Below are 20,476 nucleotides of genomic sequence, written 5' to 3' on the forward strand. Positions count from 1 at the left end.
GAACTGCATATTTTTAAATCTGACCACACTTTGAAATGAAACTAAACGAAACATAGCAACAGCATGTTTTGGTTATTGTAAAATAATTTCAAAAATGGTCTTGTATGTCTAGCGTCTGATTGTTTCTCTTGATTATCAGATTTTAATGTATAAAGAGAAAATTTGCATCTGTGTTATAATATGGAAGTTTGGTTAGTTGTTTCTTGATTTTCTTACTGGAAATTAAATAAAAAGCAGAAAAGCAAAACCCCATTATTTGGGCCCATGACCTGGGTTCCCACCTACCTTTGGGATTCCCCAGTTCAGTGACAGCAGTAGCCGTTCTGAGTCTGCTTTTCTCATTTTAACTTGGACCACTGAACAAGATAAAAACATGGAAGTATAAACTAAAGCAAACTTGTCCAACCCACGGGCCACATGCGGCCCAAGACGGCTGTGAAGGCAGCTGAACACAAATTTGTAAACTTTTTAAAAATATTATGAAATTTTTTTTGCAAATTTTTTTTTTAGCTCATCAGCTATCGTTAGTGTATTTTATGTGTGGCCCAAGACACTTCTTTCAGTGTGGTCCAGGGAAGCCAAAAGATTGGACACCTCTGAGCTAACGTCATCTCCAGACATATGTAACTTGTGGGTCTGCATATTTTTCTTCTGTACAAAGACCTCTTCTGTGGGTGGCAGTCATCTCTCCATCCATGCTACAAAGGCATCAAAGTCTGAATTCTCATGGGCCTAGACTCAGCATAGACATCAGGCAGCTAGAACAAGTGTCAGCACACAGTTTCTCCCCTTCTTCTCTCAGTTTCCCTGAGGTCCCAACACAGGAATGGCTCTGAGCTTCTGCTTCTCTTAGATGGTGTTTTATTCCTTCATCGTGTTTGCTTTGAAGGCATGAGCAGCCTGACCGAGGGGGCGTGAAGGCTGCTGGGCCGGCTTTACTGTCTTGCTCTCCACCGAGGCCCTTCGTCGGGGGAAGCTTCGTCCTGGGCTTTCTTGCTTTGCCGGGATGGAATGGGCGGGGAGGATCTCTCTTCACAGCTCACAGCCTGCATGACTGCACGGGTGGCGGCTCCCTGTGTAGAAGCCAAGTGTGTTGCTGACTGCTTTGCCTTGGCGTGTTACCTTCACCACGCGGCTGGATGGCGGTTTGGAAATGCATGTCGGAACAGTGCCTTAGACAACTGCCTTTTTAAGAAATTTCACTTCTTGCCTAATTTTTTTCCCCTTCTGTCTATAGAAATATTATGGGCTGGATACAAAATGGGGTGACATCGAGCAGTGGATGGTAGGCCTTGAATATAATTTTGTTTTTACTCTTGCCTCCCCACTTAAATACAATGTTGAGACTTAAATGGTTTATAATGTAATTCTTACGTAGTTTAACTATGTAGATAGATTCCTATTGCACCATAATTTAATACTGAGAGATTTTCTTCCGGGGATTTCTGCATCTGGTCTCTGATTGTTTACATCCCCAAATGCAGCCTGCTTAGAAACAGTCCTGGTCTTGCCTGTTCAGTAGCCACTGACTGCTGATGTCTCCTGGCCAGCGGTTTGGGGAGGTCTCCACTACCACAGCCACCCTTATCTCCTTGAGCACAGGGCCCTCCACCAGGGCTCAGGCTGGGCATGCGCCCCTAGCTTGAGAACTTTCCAGAGAACATTCCCATTGGCATCGCAGCTCACCAGGCTCTGGTTGGAACCTGAGAGGTATATTATGCTCCATTTCCTTCACTCATGATTGCGACCAGCTGCCCCATCACCCTCATTTAGACTTTATCTGCATTTGCTGTTGGGTTCTCTCTTCATCTTGTCCGCTGTGCCTGCTGAAACCACTGGTCTTTGGTAAGAAAATTCCTTTACCTTCTCAACCTGCTTCGTAGAACAGCCCCTCTGCCATCCTGTGAATGGAGAGCTAGCTCACCCCGATGATATTCCTGTCTTTCTGGCTTTCTCGGGAAGCAGCAGCACCCACATAGGGAGGCTGCGGAAGGGGGATAATCTGTGTGCTTTCCACTGGTCCCGAGAGAGCATGGCCTGGCCCTTCTCGTTAGTTCATCTACCTGAGTCCTTCCACCTCTTCCTGTCCCTTTTGCTTTATTGCCTGGCCCCGTGGACTTCATCACATGCTTGTAGCATTTGAGAACCTGGTTAGGATAGAAATGTCCTATTAAATGTTTCTTATACATAAAATTATCTGAGGAAAATCCAAAATTATTTCCTAATATCTTACATACTGGGTATAAAAGAGGTTATCTCTTCAAATATAAAGAGCACACACTTACTCTATCGGAAATATGATTACATTCAGCCTAGGCAAACCATCATTTTAGGCTTACATGACATAAATGTATTTTTGTTAAACTTTAAGACATTTTTGTCCACAGGCATGGTGATATAAGAGAAAAAAAGAAAAGAAAAATTTTAAAAATCTTAAGACATTCTTTGAAGTTGTATCGTCGTTTTATATACCACTGAGAAAGAAAAAAATGCTAATTATAACTGAACAACTTGGATTATAAGATACACCCCAGCTTCAGAGATGTCTAAGTGTGAAAAACCATGTGTGTCTTAGAATCCACGATATATAGTAGAAAGAGTGACATCCTTTTCGAATATTTTGTGGAAATGATTTGTCTTCTGATTCCTGAAGAGAGTAAGGTTCTGAAAGTAAGGGGGAAAGTAGATTCATTTAAATGGACCAGATGATAGAGGTTAGAAAAAATTAAGGCCCAGCTTCTGCCCCAGACACTATTTTTACAACAAAAATGAAGTATCCCAATTATTTTTGTGCTTAAGAACCTCCCACCCCAGAAAAAAACGTTTTTACCCACTGGTTTAATTGAAGCCTTTAAACGAAGGCAGAGAAAATATTTATTTGACATTTAGATCAGAACTGCTGTATTATGTTGCAATGGGACTACCTTAAGCTTTTTTAAAGCACTTTTCCTGTGTCCATCTGTCTCTAACATTTTCATACTGTTTCCTCCATTATTTTGGTAGGAAGACAGTGAGCGCTACTCTCGTAGATCCAGAAGAAACACGTCGGTTAGTACCGTGTTCATTAATTACTTAGGCAATTTGATTGAATTCTAATTTATACTTGTAGTGACTGAAGTATATATAATATATAAAATATCTTAATGATTATGTCATCTCTTAAAGAAATTAACTAACACTATTGATGATGGAATACTGATATTATTACCTAAATAAAGACTATGAACTCAGCTTTTAGCATTTTGACCTAAATTTGGTAAGGAGAGTGTGTTTGAGAAATTTTTGAGTATTAATATATTCATAACAACTGTAGTGCTTTTTGTGCCACTGAATACCCATAAATAATTTGTATAGTAATATACACCAATGCTGTGTATTTATATTACCGGTGAGATAATACTACTTGGATGAAATTACTTTTTTTTTTTTTTTTGAAACAGAGTCTCGCTCTGTCACCCAGCCTAGAGTACAGTGGTGCAATTTTGGCTCACTGCAACCTCCACCTCCAAGATTCAATGATTCTCATGTCTCAGCCTCCCAAGTAGCGGGATTACAGGCACACGCCACCACACCCAACTAATTTTTGTATTTTTGGTAGAGGTGGAGTTTTCCCATGTTGCCCAATCTGGTCTCGAACTCCTGGGCTCAAGTGATCTGCCCACCTCAGCCTCCCAAAGTGCTGGGATTACAGGCATGAGCCACTGTGCCTGGCCCTGAAATTACTTTTTTTTTTTGAGACGGAGTCTTGCTCTGTTGCCCAGGCTGGAGTGTAGTGGCACAATCTTGGCTCACTGCAACCTCTGCCTTGTGGGTTCAAGTGATTCTCATGCCTCAGCCTCCTGAGTACCTGGGATTACAGGCATGTACCATGACACCCAGCTAATTTTTGTATTTTTAGTAGAGACAGGGTTTCGCCATGTTGGCCAGGCTGGTCTCAAACTCCTGACCTCAAGTGATCTGCCCGCCTTGGCCTCCCAAAGTGCTGGGATTACAGGCGTGAGCCACCACGCCTGGCCCTGAAATTACTTTAAATCCATATTGCCCATAAGCAGACAGAGATCCACAAAGGCCATGTTGTGGGGGACCTAGTTGTGGTGTCCACTGAGATGTCCAGGGGCGGCTGACCCCCCCCACTGCTGGGGGTGGGGTCAGTTCCCAGCGTCCCCCTAAGACTTGGGCACTGGTTCTTCACATATGTTGTATGATTACTTCATGGTTGTTCTCGTCCTTTCTTTTAATAGGCTTCTGATGAAGACGAGCGCTTGTCAGTGGGTAGTCGTGGAAGCCTGAGGGTCAGTAACCAGAATGATGGAGTTTGCATGGCACAGTTCCTGGTCCAAGCCCTTTACTTTCTCATCCCTGCATTCTGATTTCTTCTCCATTATCCCCGTGGTCTGATAGTCAATACTTAACTGATGAGATGCTTACTTAAAATCAAATCAGTGGGGGATGTTTCTTTGTTGCTGTAGAGAGGTTATTAATATGCATAGGCACGTTGGTTGTTTCTTTCTCCCGAGATGAAGTCGTCTTTTTTTCAATACTTATCCACATCACAAAGCTCCCAAGCCTTGATTAGCACAGTGGTCTCAGCACATTGGTGTTCCACAGGAATGCAAAGGCACATCTGCCCTTCAGTAAGTCTGTATCCACTGACACACATGCTTCTGGTAAAATTGGAGCCTCTATTAAAGTAGCTGTAAGTTAATTATTATTGAGCAGTGTTTTCACACAGCTGCTATAGACAGCCTGCTGAAAACCTGGACCAGGACTGGATCCGTAAGATCTGCCTTCAGCCGCTTTTCCTTGTATCAGTTATAATTAGATCTCTTCACCTCTGATAGGCTTAATGGTCAATCAACACAAATATGGACTTTTCCTTAAACATTCCAGAAACCTTAATAATTACACTTGAAAAAAGTATGAGTTTTGGGGGAAGTAAAGTAGAAAAACTATATTTTGCCCAGTGCTTTAAGTCAGTGGATTAATCTGAGCATGTCAGTTTCTTTTACCACAGGATTGAAATTATATCTCACCACTAGTAATAAATAAGTCTCAAAGCAGCCACTCCGTTTTATTAATCCTTAGGGACCCCATAGAGCTGAAAGCTTGTTTTACTTCACTGTGACAGGTAAATCCTATTACTCCTTGACTTTTACATGTGCTGAGTGTGTGTGTAATTTGGCCGTTTGTAATGATAAAATGCAGAGGTGAAACACGGTTGCTGCGCTGTGAAGCAACTCTTCCCTTGTCACTGTCCTTGCAGTGCCAGAAGCAGATCCATAGTGATTTTGCCAAAAAGCTGTGGTTCAAATGTGAGGCCCACTTGAGGGCTTCCTTGCTGCTTAAAACCTTCTCCTGAGATGTAGCCTCAGGGATGCCGTTGTAACTGTTAACCTCAGGACCCTCTAACACTACTCACCCGGGAAGAGGGAAGATTTATGAACCCAAAATGTAATAAATTTTGGGTTCACAAATAATAAAACAAAGCTCAATTAACAAAGTCTGTAGACAAGGTCCAGACATCATAGCTGTTGAGCAGGCCCAGGAGATGCTTGAGTCCTTGAAACCAGTGAAGAAAATGCTGTTTCAAGGATAAGGGAGAGTGACCAAGAGAGGAGAAAACTCAGACTTAGCAGCGTAGAGGATGTCGGTGACTTTGGCAGGAGAACTTTTAACAGAAATGTTGAGGGCAAAGCCTGGTTAATATGCGTTCAAGAGAGAATAGGAGGAGAGAGACACAGAATCCCAGACTCTCTCTCAAAATGCATCATTTTCAGAGCCACACCCTCCTGAAATTATAGGCAAGAGGTATGCACTTACATTTTCCTGGGAAAAGTATGTTCACTTTCTTAAGATTCTCAGAGGGTCTCCTGACCCTAAAGAGTTGAAAACAATTGCAATATGAACGAGTATGATGGTGTTATGTAACAGCATTCATTTCATTTTCAATGATTTTTAACCAGAAATAAGTTACATCTTTCTGCTGGATACCACTCTTTGCCAAGATATCAAGTATATTTGTTTTAAGAGCTGAAATTTCCTATGGGAGATTCATCATTAGGACAGTACATAAGATGGGGAGGAAGTGGATGGGATTTTCATTTTCAGTCACATGACACTTCCCCATCATGTACTTGATCTAAAGAAATAGATTCCTCAGAACTTAAGAACTTGGATCCTGGAGATCAGAGTCAAACCTCCTAATGTCTATAGGCACCAAACAAGCCCAGAGTGGTGAGAGGCCTGCTTGGGGTCACAGTTCTTAGGAACAAGGCCAATGCCTGCTGCTCAGAGGCCTGGTGGCCTGCGTGCCCTCCATGTGCTGGGTGCCCTGGGCTCTATGCTTGCCCCTTTGTACCACCGAGCAGGGCACTCCCCAGAGTGAGGACTCTCATCTCGCTCTATTTTTATGCAGGGTCAGTTTCTACTGTTTTTATGTATTTTAATATTATGAACTTTTTACATTGTTGATTCTAAGATCGTATCTTTTGTTTATTGACTCTGAAAACACAGGCCTTCTTCATTTAACTAGAAAAGATGATAAACCCTAAAAAAGGTGGGGAGGTGATTTATACTATTCTGGCATTTGTATGGATGCCTCCTCAGAAAATCTAGATTTCGGATTTTCTAGAATTTCTAGATTTTAGATTTTCTGGAAAAATCTAGATTTTTAATTTTCCTTTTTGAAAAACTGACGACAATGCATCTGATAACCTTTTCCCTTATGTAACTAAAATGGATTATGCAGAAGAGGAAATAAGATTTATCAAACTGTTTCAGACTTTCTGAATTATAGCAACCTTTTCCATGGAAGTTTATTTAATACTACTGGATTCTATGGTAGCTACCATTCTGACATAATTCTTTCTGTAAGTACGTATTAGATCCTAGAGATTATGGAAAAATGTATTTTTGTTAAGATTTTAAAGATTGCTTGTATTTATGTTTTACTTAGCTTTTAAATTTACTTTTGGCAACTCTCTTTTCTGTTGTTGTTTTTTTTCTGCTATCTTTCTTCTGACAGTCGCAGCCTGACTTGGAGTATGGGGGTCCCTACGCCTGGGTGAGATGGTCGGATATACTTTGCTGTGTGACCTTAACTGTGTGGTGTGACATATAATAACCTATGCTATTTCCACGAATCTCATGGGTGCTTTTCTAAAAAACCAAGTACATCTTTGTCTCTAGTTTTTGCCTGGGGGGCTGTGAGGCCAGGAGGGCAGGCTTACCCTGCGGAGTGAGTAGTCTTCCTCCTGGGGCCTCCTGGGTGCAGCCCTGATCCTGCCGGAGGGAGGACCCCAGGCATCTGTGCATGAACACTCCCTCACCAGATGGCCTTTGAGCACCAGCTGTTTGCCATGCCTTGTGTTAGCAGCTGTGTATACCAAGATGAAAAAGATAGTGTCTGCCTTCAAGGAATTCAAATCAGATCAAGAATTCCCAAAGCCTCTAAATTTCCTTTAAACGATTAAATGTAAAGTCATTTTACCTAATGAAAAATCCATTATTTTCCAGTCTATATCCATTCAAATTAAATGTACAATCTGACTTTTTTGCCAGGAAATACTCTTTGAGAAAGCTCCCACTTCCAGTAACAAAAACTAAGGTGTTAGACTTAAACTCAGAATTACTTCTTCTTATATGTATCTGACAGTTTCTGTGCCTTATGCTTTCTAAAAGTCTGTCAGTGTTGTACTTCAAGGAAGAAAAAGTTCTCCCCAGAAAGTACAGCTCAGCATTAAAGTGATTTGATACTAAAGTTGTTATAGCGTATTATGTACTATTTCACCTGAAGGACTTTACCTAAAAGCATTTTGTGCTGCATTTGTTCCAGTGCATTTCAAAATTATTTAGTAAATTCCTGTTTTAAAAATGTATTTTTGGCCAGGTGCGGTGGCTCACGTCTGTAATCCCAGCACTTTGGGAGGCTGAGGTGGGCAGATCACAAGGTTAGGAGATCGAGAGCATCCTGGCTAACACAGTGAAACTCCGTCTCTACTAAAAATACAAAAAAAAAATTAGCTAGGCATGGTGGTGGGCGCCTGTACTCCCAGCTACTCAGGAGGCTGAGTCAGGAGAATGGCATGAACCCGGGAGGCGGAGCTTGCCATGAGCCAAGATTGTGCCACTGCACTCTAGGCAAGACTTCTTCTCAAAAAAAAATAAAAAAAAAAAAAATGTATTTTTGTGTTTGCAATTATAATGAATAAATTGTAACATACATCTGCATAGCATATTTGGTGCCGTGAGCCTCCTGTGGGGCGTCTATTCTGCTCTTAACAGATGCAGGCTGGAGTGAGTAGCTTGGGGGTCAGGACAGGGGAAAGCACAAAGACAGGTCATTAGATTCAGAAAGTGCTCTTCACAGAGTATCTGTTACCTACAGAGCACTTCAAGTCACTCTGGCAGGTGAGAGCATTTCCGTGACACTGTACCTCCAGCAACTCTCCTGTTCTTTAAGGAATTCAATGTATTAGCAACGTAAATCTAGATTATTACTCTTTTTATGTTAAATTCAAAGTTAATTTTATTTAAGAGCTAACCCCCAGTGGGATAAATGTATGTGTTAGCAATGGTCAGGAACACATTTTGGATTTCTTTTTCGGTGTTCTTTTTGAATATTCAATAGAATCCATCAGGGATCGAACTCAAGAGTTTTGACGTTGCCTTCCTTGTTTGTTTTCCATCTCTAATGCCCTTTACATGTGCTCTGTCTTTTGACTCGTGGAGAAAAGACATCTAACATTATTAATCCAAAAAGTTGGCAGGGGACTTTTGCATGGTCCAATGGGAAGGTGACAGACGCTTTGATAACACTGCGTGGTAGTCATTAGCATTCGGACTAGTCACAAGTTACCGTTTTCATAGGGCATTTACCCTTGTATTTTATTTATTCTGTATTAGAAAATACTAACTTATGTATGTCCTCTTTATTTTGTTCTCTCTTATGGCAGTGTTTCTGGAGAGCTTGTTAGAATGCATATTCCTGAGCCCTTTCTCTAAGTATCCTGATTCCCTAGGCAGGGGCCCTTGCTTGTAAGAAGCATGCCAGGTGACCAGGAAGCAGGTGGTCTGCGCACTCCCCTCTGAGACCCAGTCTTGGAGCATGGAACCAGCAAAGTGAACAAGCTTATGTACCACTTAAAGCCACACAGTACAATAGAGCAAAGCTTGTTGAACATCAGAGACCCAACTTAAGATGAAGTTAATGTGCTGACTGTGGACTTTTTGTTCTAATATTGTTCAGTTAACTGTCAATGCCCCTTGCCCTTTTACGCCACGTAAAAATAGCCCCACCCATCTAAATACAGCACCAAAAACACCATCCAAGAGGAGCAAGTTAGCAGTGTTCTTTAAGAAGGTCAAAGTTCTTCTCCCTATGGAGATATAGTTAACAAGATCCTATAGATTTGGGAATACATTCAAGGAATATAGCCCGGGAATAGATTCCTTATGATAGAATTCCATTACCACAGACGTGGTCATGGAAACTGCTTTCCATGGCTTTCCTGCAAAGTAACAGTTTTTCCCGGGTTTTCGTGGAAGCCTGTAAGTGGAAAGGTGACAAACGAGAGGATACTGTCATGCTTCCGGCTTGCCCACCTTCTGCTCCATCGCTGCAGGCTGAGCTGGAGAACTGCAGTGCAAAGGGCAGGGTTCCTCTGCAGCGCTGTGTGTTTCCTAAGCAGCAGTGGAGAGCCAGAGGCCTTGCTTATGTCATACATTTCCTCATTTATTAGTAAAGTCAAAGTCATCTAAAGTTGATTAACGTTAGCCTTCATTGTTATATTAATTTCTTTTGGAATCTAGTTTCTGAAGAGAGAACAAGGGATTGAGATCTACAATTTGCAAGTCCTTGCATTTCATGTCAAATAATCTTGTTGCTGAAGACATGAGAGGAAATTAGTCTGAGTAAAACTCTTGCCAACCTCCAAAGATTTTTACTATTAAATTTATTTCAGAAATGTTTTAATGTTACTCATAGAGTTCTCAAATTTAATGTGGAAGGATTTCTACACTTGTTTTGTTTCAAAACTTCAAATTGATTTCTTGATTTGTTTTGAGTTAATAGCAAAGATAAATATATAGTTTGATAGTCAAAGTTTCATGAATCTGGATTTATAATCTGTTTGGAAATTCAATTTTTTTTGTCTACTTAATGTCATGGCTGGAAAACATGTGCTATGCAGCACCCATCCCCTGAATAAGGAACCACGTTCAGCACCTCCCACGTGCCGGGCCCCTTCCATGTATATTCAGGTATCCGCCCAGTCAGCACATGCTTCATGAGAGCACTGTTCTAGGTGCTTGAGATACTCATTTTCATCTCGTTTAATCCTCACGATGGCTTTGTAATGTATTTATTATTATGCACATTTTCACGGCTGAGAAAGCAGATGTTCGAGTGGATTAAATAATTACTTAAGGTCACATGACAGAACTTCTGTCTGGAATTTGGCCTCATGCCCAGAACCTGATGGCGTCTCCTTCCATTTTTACCAGTTGTGTAGACTGCTCCTCCTTTTTCTGTCCCGAGAGCTGGTTTTGTCTCTGATGTTTGACAGTTCTTATTTTGAATCGGCAGAAATTTCCTTATGGATGAATTAAGGGATGTTTAGAAAGCCCTTGCTTTGACTTAAGGGAACCTGGGCTGGGAACTGAGAAGAGAGGGATGATAGGCATCCACTTAATAGAATCATTCTCCTTTATTCTGGAGGACACATTATGAAAGTATTAAATATGTGTTCAGATTTCATTTAGAAAAATAAAGTGGGAGGGCTGGATGAATGAAAAACTAGTGTAGAGGCTATACCCCACGATGAACTTTTGCATTTCACTATAGATTGACTAGAAATGATTTCTGAGGCTGGGCGCGGTGGCTCACACCTGTAATCCCAGCACTTTGGGAGGCCAAGGCGGGCAGATGATGAGGTCAGGAGTTCGAGACCAGCCTGACCAACATGATGAAACCACTTCTCTACTAAAAATACAAAAATTAGCAGAACGTGGTGACGCACGCCTGTAATCCCAGCTACTCAGGAGGCTGAGGCAGGAGAATCGCTTGAACCAGGGAGACGGAGATTGCAGTAAGCCAAGATCGTGCTACTGCACTCCAGCCTGGGCGACAGAGTGAGAGTCCATCTCAAAAAAAAAGAAATGATTTCTGAATCTTCTGAATTATGGCCCATAGCATCACAATGTGCCATAATTTTCAAAGACCCTCCCTGAACCAGGAACTGAAAACTCATTGACTCAGACCGAATCACTACCCATCGGCCTGGCATGTGGCGACTTGCTAGCAGAATGTCCACAGCGCCACCATAAAACCAGAAACAGAGCCTGACAAGGAAACAGCCACGCCAAGCCCAAATGTTCCACCCCGCAGAGGGACTTGGTGCTGCTTTAAGACTAAGAGTGACATGCGACGGGAAGCCTACTGACTTGGTTAGCTTGACTGCTGTTCTCTCCTGAGCTGTGGGGGAGTGGATGGGGGCAGGGATGCAGTTTGGGAGCTGCTAGGACTTGTACAGTCCTGGGCTGGTCATTCACCCACTCCACCAAGTAAGCTCACCTTATACCTGGCTGGTTCGTCCCTGCTGATTTGTACCTGTGAATTCATTTGTGTACTGATGTCAGTTTTTCTCTTTTCTTCATTGAAACAGACAAATGGTTATGATGGAGAATTGTATGGATCACAGTCCCTGAATAGAAGATCTGGCAGGGTTAGTATAGTAAATTTGCATGGCTCAAAATTCAAATAGGTTGTTTCAAAGCTTCTAGAACTAAAAACTAATTGCTAAATTTAAGTTTAGCTTCTTTGCTGTTTTTAAATGTTAAAATGGGTCTGTCTTTTTTTTCCTAGCACATGATGGAATGAAAGATAATGTTTTTCAACTAGCAAACATTCTGAGAATGTTAGCCCTCCACCATTCTGATTGTTAGTATAAGGGGTAGATATTGATAAGAACCTCAAGTTTAAAAAGATCTGAAATTAAAGATTAGCTCTTTCATTACTGTATTCCCCTGGGTGTATGTATATAATGTGTGTATTAAGTGTATTCAGCTTTCAAAGATATTAAATCCAACATTTTTGCAGTCTCCACATCTGTCACTTGTAATTTTAATGTTTGCCTTAAAGGCATGTATACAAGAACCTGTGTTTTTCTGGAGAGGAAAAGGAGAAGAAAACAATGCAGATGCTTGGAAGGCTCCCAGTTAAGGGGTGGGAGGCAGGAAGAGCTGGTGGAAGGAAAGGGTGATACTCTAGGGGGAGAGAGAGGGAGTGGTGCCAGTGGCAGGGGCATTAGGGAGTCCGGACAGGGGTGGGGAGCGCTTTGGATTTCAAGGATAGGAGGTCATTGGGGATTTTAAAAGGTTGCACTGGATACATTTCCATCAAGCTTCACAATATCCCATAGGTCCATTCCATGTTAAATGGCCTAAAAATTTCCTGTTCTTATGCTTCATTTTTTTTTCTTTTAGTAATATTCCTAATTGTGTAAAATAATATTTCTTTTCATTTATCTTAATTATGTTATATTAAGATATCATGTATACACTTAAATTATACTTTTGGGCTTCAAATGGGTGACCCACCCTTACCTTCTTCCCTCTCCCTGACCAAACCAGTCTTTAGCTTTCTGAAGCCAGCTGATCAAGTTGTTTTTATTTTATCATTCCTGTTTACCTATTTGGCATTGCATGCACTTTAATATTTATTTATTTTTTGAGACAGAGTCTTGCTCTGTCAGCCAGGCTGGAGTGCAATGGTGTGATCTCAGCTCATTGCAATCTCTGCCTCCCGGGTTCAAGCGATTCTCCTGCCTCATCCTCCCAAGTAGCTTGGATTACAGGCACCCACTACCACGCCCAGCTAATTTTTTTGTATTTTTTAGTAGAGACCGGGTTTCACCCTGCTGGCCAGGCTGGTCTCGAACTCCTGACCTCAGGTGATCACCCACCTCGGCCTCCCAAAGTGCTGGGATTACAGGCGTGAGCCACTGCACCCGGCTGGATGTGACATTTTTAAAATGTATACTCAAGACATGTAAAGACGGCCTGCAGGGCATTTTCCCTGTGTGGATAAGGGCTCTCCAGTGGGCGGGTGGCAGCAGGCTGTCGTACTCCACCCACCTTTCTGGCACCGCAGGGCTGAGCTATAGCCTGCAGGTGGGCTGGGCTGAAGAAAGATTGAAAATTTTGCAATAAATGGAATTTTAGTTACCTAAGGAGATAAGTAACAAGGATAATTCAGACTAGGAGTCTGACAACACAGTGGGAAACACAGCAATCACACAGTAATCACGAATTGTGCTAGAAGATGTGAGACTGTGAAAAGCAGTACTAGATACACCCCTGGCGTCACCAAGACATAAACAGTGAAATAGAAAATATAGCTTAGAATCTCTAGTTGTTCAGAATCTCTGCTGTACTGTTTGTGCCTCGCGTCTTTAGATAAACTAGCATTCCTGGGCTCCTAGTATTGACTCGGTTGTGCGGTTTCATGTTCGCCTTTTGAATGGGATGGGGGCGCTTTGGAGTCATAAGGAAGTGCTTGTCACTGAAACATGTTTTCTTCTTTGGTGCTCAGAATTCCAGCTACAGCGGTGACAGCAGATTCTCTACTTTGTCATCATCCAGGGAGGAGAAGTTGGTTGGTTTCCATTTAAATCTTTCACATCCTCCCTTCAGAAACCGCAGGTTTTGTAGCATGCAATCTTGTGTGTGTGGATTCAGCTCTACTTTTCTCTTTCAGTGTCTGTTTGACGGATTTTTGTTTGGGTAGCTGCGTTATGACGTGAAAAGCAGTAGTTAACATGAGCTCCTTCATTCAGATGCACTCCAGTGTGCTGCGTTTGACCACGCCAGCTTGAATGTGAATTGTGGCATTCAGCTGGCTGCAATGAAAGGACGTGTTTTTGTGTATGTTTTCTAATTAGAATTAATCAAAAGGAAAAAAAATAAGAAGAATGCTCTTGAATTCTTGAGTTTCTGAAAACAGATCTACTTTGAAGAGTACATGCAAACTTTTTGGTGGTTTCTTGGGCATGGACTCGACTTGGAAGGAAAATTCAGAGTCTCATCCAAATCCACATGTTTACACAACAGTTCCTTCCCATTCTCTACAAACATGCATCAGTCTTGATAAACATAATTTCTACATTGTTTAAGAGCCCTAAAATTGCTGAGGCTTGTTGGTGTTTGTTTAGGTTCAGATTTACTCAGTAAATTGGGACTAGTTTAGGTAGGAAAATCGAGCAGGCCTGGGATCATCACAAAGATAAGCGGGGGAGGTGGGTGCTCTCCAGGCACTGACATCTAGAACAGAAGCCACTGGCACCGGAGACCTGTACAGTAGTGAACAGATGAGTAAATAGAATGAGAGGGAAACTCTGGTTTTGCCAGGAAATGTCACAACAAAGGATGTGAACTGAACCTTGATAAATAGGAAGAGCCGAGTGTGGTGGCTCACGCCTGTAATCCCAGCACTTCGGGAGGCCCAGGCAGGCAGACCATGAGGTCAGGAGATCAAGACCATCCTGGCTAATACAGTGAAACCCCATCTCTACTAAAGATACAAAAAATTAGCTGGGCATGGTGGCACGTGCCTGTAGTCCCAATTACTCAGGAGGCTGAGGCAGGAGAATCGCTTGAACCCAGGAAGCAGAGGTTGCAGTGAGCCGAGATTGCACTACTGCACTCCAGGCTGGGCAACAGAGCGAGACTCCATCTCAAACAAACAAACAAACAAATAAATAAGATAGATAGATAGATAGATAGATAGATAGATAGATAGATAGATAGATACATCGATGGATCGATCGATCAATCAAATGAAAAGAATAGGAACTAACCAGGTAGAGCCTAGAGGGGAAGCTCTTCAAGGTGAGTAGCCATTTGAGCAGAGTGGAGGCTGTGCAGAATGGTAAGAACCCAGGAGAGGCGCCACGTGACTGAGCCCAGGGTGCTGTTGGGGCCATTCTGTGGACCTGGTGACCGCAGGAGCAGCTCCCCCACTGAAATCAGACTTAATGACTAAGTGCTTTCTGCAACAGCAAAATCTCCCCTTGAATTAAGAAAATGCCCAAAGCCTTTTTCAAGGCACTTAGTCATTAAGAAAACTTTATTTCCAACTCATTTTTGATAAGCTGAGTTACTTGCTCTAAAATAAAGATGGCAATAAATATCTCATCCTTGGGTATGAACGATTCACCCAAGTTCAGCCTGCATCTGACTCACTTCAATCCATTTAAGAGAAATAACCCACATCCAAAGAGTTAAACGTCAGAATGAGAGCCGACTCATTCGAACAGGGCCGCACCAGAACTCACCCTGAGCCCTGGGTGCCCATCATTTGCTGCCTGAGGGCTCTTGGGTTCACCCACCCCACCGGCCCTCAGAACCTTTCTGGGAATTGCGCTCTGTAGACACCTATTCCTGCCCAGTAGGTGGTACATTCAATTTTATTTAAATATGATAATGGAAAGGTATCAGCATAGAATGTAGTATTGATGACTCTTCCTAACATCAATTAAAATTTATTTCATTATTTAATATGAATTAAATCTTTTTTTCCGTGTATAAACTCAGAAGTCCTAATTTGGCCCAATCTCCTAGTTTTGTCAGTTGCCTGGCCCAGCTGTCTTTATTTCCTTCCCACCCGCATTCTCTCCCTCCCCCGTGAGTGCATGCCCCTTACTGTTTTGGTTGTATAAGGTCGCTGGACTGATGCACCCTTGCAATGCCGTGAGGGGTGTGAGCCTCTCTCCCCTCTCTGCTGCCCATTTGCTCTGATTACAGGGACTCTCCGGCTCCAACCTTGGGCTTCCCGGTGGTGGCTTGGCTCCCACACCCCTCTCTGCCCCAAATGGAAACTGGGTCTGTCTCCTTTTTGCATCACTTTGTCGCTCCTTCCCTTTCCTTCTGTGCATCACTTTAATTGCTGATTACATTTAGTGGATACTTCAGCCTCCTACACAAAGTCACAAGAGCAAAGCTTAGCAACTGTTTTAATTGGCTTGACTAGTTTGCTAAGACTTTTGTCAATCTTTTAGAAAAATGCTTGTCAAATAGTTGAGAACCTAATATAGAAAAGGAGACTTAAGGAAAAGGAGGGTTTTATTAAATGCGTATTTTCAAAAACTCGAGTCCAAAAAATTGGTCTCTTGGGTCTCTCCTCCTTTTCCAGCAATTGTTCCCCATTTGGGCTTTCATTTGTTTTTTTTAAAAATATTTTTTCTCTTGTAAATGTGTCCAGGAAGCAATTTGGAAGGTTTTTGTGCATAATCTGCCTCCTTGGTCTCTGAGAAGTGGACAGAACAGTGTTATTTCTTTGGCTCGGTCTCCCCTCTGTTTCCTGTTTTTACAAGGTGGGGTTTAGGTCCGGCCCTGAGGTGCTCAGCCTGTTAGCTATAGGTATCGAGTCTCATTCTAATCCAAGGAGGTCGGTGTCAGGGATGAAAGTACACATCCTATTTGGAGGCTGAACTTTCCTCTCCCTTGCATGTCGACCGGAGCTGCTGAGTGATCACCACCTGGCTGTGCACCTTGCCTGACTTGCTCAGTGTGCCCTGGAAATGAGTCTGGATTCTGTCCCGTGGCACAGTCTCTGACACTGGAGCTGCCTTTGTGTCCCAGCCTGTCCCCTCACCAGCACTGCCTCCCCCTGAGGATTCTCCTTTGACAGGGATAGACTGCGGCCCCTCTGGGGGTGCCTCCCACACCAGCTGAGGCAGCCTTGCAGCGACTCCCTTTGTGTCTTGAAGACGGTCACTGGGCCCCTCGCATAGAAATAAAGACTTTCCCTGCTCCTGTCTTCACATGTTGGACATCTGCGTACTGCATACTGCCAAGTGTGTCGTTAACCTTGGATTTGAGCTGTGGGTTTTGTTGCTGTCAGTGTGTTGACCTTGTCACCATTCTGTCTCATCCCCTGACTCTTTCTTCCAGGAATGCCTGAGATGACTAGAAATGATCTTGTTTTTAAAGATGCTGGGAAATTTACTGTTTCAAAGTTAAAAATCATCTCATTTATCTTTCTTGTAAATTTTGGATTTGCATCTATCAAATTTACAGAAAACACAGTGCCTTGATCCGTTTGTTTCCATCTAACCACTGTCCAGCAGTTGGCTGTGGTGAATGCTGAAACTATCGTGTCATTTGAAACTATCGTGCCTTTCACTGTCATTTCTTGCTGTTTTTTCAAGGCTCTTAAAACCTGCCATTTGCTTTCATCCTCCAGCCCTCCTGTCTGTACAGCGCTGCCCGGCCTTCGGGAAGTTACCGGGTGCGTGTGCTGCCCGCCCTGCTTCTCCGCACCCACTCCCACTGTGCATGCACCGCCCCCACCAAGCCCAGAGCTGTGGATGTGCCTGTTTCCAGCCCCCTGGGGGAAGTTGCACCTTCAGGTGGAGTTTACATGTGCCTGTGGGGAATGTCTGTCCCCTTTGGCCGGATCTGGGTTTTCTCTCCCCCGATTGCTGACTGCAGCTGCCACACTGCTCCGTCTCCAGGAAGCCTTGTGTTTGCTGGGATTGTTAGGAACGGAACAACAGCAATGTTTACTTTACCTATTGGCGGAAAGAATGGTGGCTTTTTAATGCTTTGGTATCCTGGACAGATACTAATCCATGTTACTCTATTACTTTGGAAATTTCCAGTTTTAAATATAAGTACTTATGCTATGCAAAAAATGTAAATAAATACTCAAAGTACCTATATTGTCTTAATAGCTTTTTTTTTTTTTGAGACAGAGTCTCCCTCTGTCACCCAGGCTGGAGTGCAATGGCATGATCTAGGCTCAGTGCAGCCTCCACTTCCCAGGTTCAAGTGAGTCTCCTGCCTCAGCCTCCCAGGTAACTGGGATTACAGGCACGTGCCACCACACCTGGTTAATTTTTGTATTTTTAGTAGAGGTGGGTTTAACCATGTTGGCCGGGCTGGTCTCAAACTCCCGACCTCAGTTGATCTGCCTGCCTCGGCCTCCCAAAGTGCTAGGATTACAAGTGTGAGCCACCGCACCCAGCCATTAATAACTTTCTGAATTTGCATCAGATTGCATACTTATGTGTTAGATGTATTAATAAATGACTGAGCAAACTAGTATGTCCTCAGGGGAAAATAGGGAAATTAAAGTTCCTTTACACCGGGCACAGTTTGACATCACCATTTGTGGCAGTGTCAGCTCCTGTTTACCCACATTGATTAATTAAGTAGCATTTTCCAGTTAACCAATTACTCTTTCTTCTACTTAGCAACTTTTAAAGGGTTATAAAATATTTAACATTAAAACTGTAATTAACATTATTTGATATTTTATCCCAAAGTCACTTCACATAAAAGTAATTTTCTAAGCATTAAGTATGAGAATGCCATGACAGAATTCAGGATGTGAGAATTATCTGCTCATTTTAACCCGGATTAACAAATTTTTACTTAGGCCTGGGATGTTTTTCAAAATAATGGATTTAAATGGTCTGTTGGAGATTAAATTGCACGCCGCTTGACAGCGACTAAAACCCGTCTCTCCTGGTTTCCTTGTCGCACTCTGCAACCCTTTGAAGAGCTGGAAAGGTGGTTCTGAGCCTCCCCTGCATGCTTTTCAGGTCATGCTCCTGGCACGTGTCAGTTTTTCACAGCTTACGTTTTCAGTACTTTCTGGGCACTCGGAGAAAGGAAGAGTGCCCATCCTGACAGTCTCTTTTGGTCGCAGGCGTCTGTGTTGGATGAAGGCAGCTTCGGTGGGGTCCGACGGGGCAGCACCAGTGGCTCCCGTGCTGTAAGGCGCTTTGGGTGATACCGCCTTTCCCCCCTGCCTGCTGCATGACCTGGGGATGCTCGCTGGGCAGGGGGGTGACTGGCCATCCTCAGGAGGAAGCACCGAGTCACTGGGCTCACCACCACCTTCCATTATAATGAAGGTCATGAATAATGTGAATCGGGAAACCTCTGGTTGTTGGTTTCATGTCCTCACTCATTAGGGAGACTCACTTGCACTGAGTTTCATCTGCTCTCTTTGCAGCACGCCAACAATACTAACAGGTCGTGAAATCATCTTAAACTAATACAAACAGAAAAAGGGCAATTTGGCAGGCCACACATCATTTTCGTCTCTGAATAGTTGAGGAAGAGGAACAAATTTTAAAAGTTGGACTGTTACGCATATTTCATTCCCTGTTTTTATTTTGTTGTCTCTCTACCTCTTTCTTCGATTTGAAATGATAGGCTCAGCTATGAGAGTAAAAATGTAGTAGATGCACAATAAACATTTGTGAATGAATGAATGAGAGAAGCAACAAGGTAGAAAAGTGAGATGGAATCTGTGGAAGTGGGGAGACGAGTTTGCATGTCCCAGGGACCCGTGGAAAGGGAGCCTTCAGTGCTAATCGGTGCTCCCTGGCGGTGGATGCACCTGTATTCAGAGGCTCCTCCCCAATCCTATAAAAATGGCTTCAAGCTTCCAGGAAATAGAATTATTTACTAAGAAATACTTGAAATGCTTTTATAATTTTGCTTTTGAAGTTAATCAGCTACTTACTTGGCTAAATCCAGTTTTATGACTTACTGTGCCATTTGGTCCAGCCATCATGAATATTCATGAATTCTTACGATGTAAGCCAGTCTAACCTACAGTTTTCTTTAAAATGTAATTTATGAATGTTAAATCCAGTAGTTGACATAGCATTCGTTTTTGTCGACAACTGATTACACATTTATCAATTTTTATATTGCATAAGTTGTTCAGTATTTTGCAGCGCACTATACAACATATGTTTCCCAGTTGGTAAACATTTTCATAGGCCATTAGAAAGCTCATAAACCATGCGTGAAGAATGAAATAGCCCTGCCTGTGATGTGATGGATAAAGCACAACTAAATGATTTTCTTTTATCATAAAAGAGGGAGCATACTAATTCAAGAGAAATTTCCCCCAAGCACCAGCTGGTTTTCTGGTGTCCTAAGTAGGGACTCGAAGATTTGGCAGGACAGAGGGCTCCTGATGCTCTCTAGATGCTACTGCGTCACTAGCCCTAGTGAGTCGTCAGCCCTAGGTCCTTGGCCCTTATTGCTCTTCGGCGAGCAGTGATTTCTGTGCTCTTAGCCCCCACAAGAGTTGCCTGGGAGTGATGGCCTTAGAGAGTTAAGAAAACAGAAGGTCATCTTGTCCTGGCAGCACAACTGCCTAAAATAGGGATGATCAGCTCTGCTTGGGTAGCAAATTAGCATCGTGAGGAAGAGGGAAAGGGCAAGGAAGTTCCTGACCTCCCAACCTCTCCCATCTTTTCCCTGGAACCCTCACAGTTCCCCTCCAAGTGGATCCTCCATTCCTTATGTTTACAGGAGGGCCTTGGGAGAGAGCCACCCCTGCTCTCGGTCCAGCGTGTAGGGAGGTTGCGGCCCAGGATGGTGTCCAGAGTGGCCCCGGTGCCCAGGCCTGAGGTCCCAGCCCCAAGTGGTCATGACCTCAGGGTCCAGG

General features: G+C 43.0%; 1 protein-coding gene across 45 annotated transcripts in view; it reads left to right on the forward strand.

Moving 5' to 3' along the window:
• Positions 1 to 20,476, forward strand: part of LRRFIP1 (LRR binding FLII interacting protein 1) — a 167,666-nt gene that overhangs the window by 95,975 nt on the left and 51,215 nt on the right. For 8 of the 45 annotated variants that reach the window (XR_002516323.2, XR_002516333.2, XR_002516328.2 and 5 more), the window contains exons 4-12: positions 1,238 to 1,285; positions 3,004 to 3,048; positions 4,242 to 4,292; positions 7,025 to 7,063; positions 11,664 to 11,723; positions 13,592 to 13,654; positions 15,802 to 15,879; positions 17,243 to 17,287; positions 18,713 to 18,778. The exons of 10 other annotated variants lie outside the window; for them this stretch is intronic. Coding sequence is in view for 4 of the 35 variants with exons in the window: in XM_009183441.4 (XP_009181705.1) it covers positions 1,238 to 1,285; positions 3,004 to 3,048; positions 4,242 to 4,292; positions 7,025 to 7,063; positions 11,664 to 11,723; positions 13,592 to 13,654; positions 15,802 to 15,879; positions 17,243 to 17,287; positions 18,713 to 18,778 (495 nt within the window). In the remaining 31 variants the exon portion in view is untranslated. The remainder of the gene's footprint in view (positions 1 to 1,237; positions 1,286 to 3,003; positions 3,049 to 4,241; positions 4,293 to 7,024; positions 7,064 to 11,663; positions 11,724 to 13,591; positions 13,655 to 15,801; positions 15,880 to 17,242; positions 17,288 to 18,712; positions 18,779 to 20,476) is intronic. 27 more of the 45 variants (XR_002516346.2, XR_002516349.2, XR_002516359.2 and 24 more) reach the window with 15 other exon arrangements.

The sequence above is a fragment of the Papio anubis genome, chromosome 10 (assembly GCF_008728515.1).
Source record: "Papio anubis isolate 15944 chromosome 10, Panubis1.0, whole genome shotgun sequence".
NCBI lineage: Eukaryota > Metazoa > Chordata > Mammalia > Primates > Cercopithecidae > Papio > Papio anubis.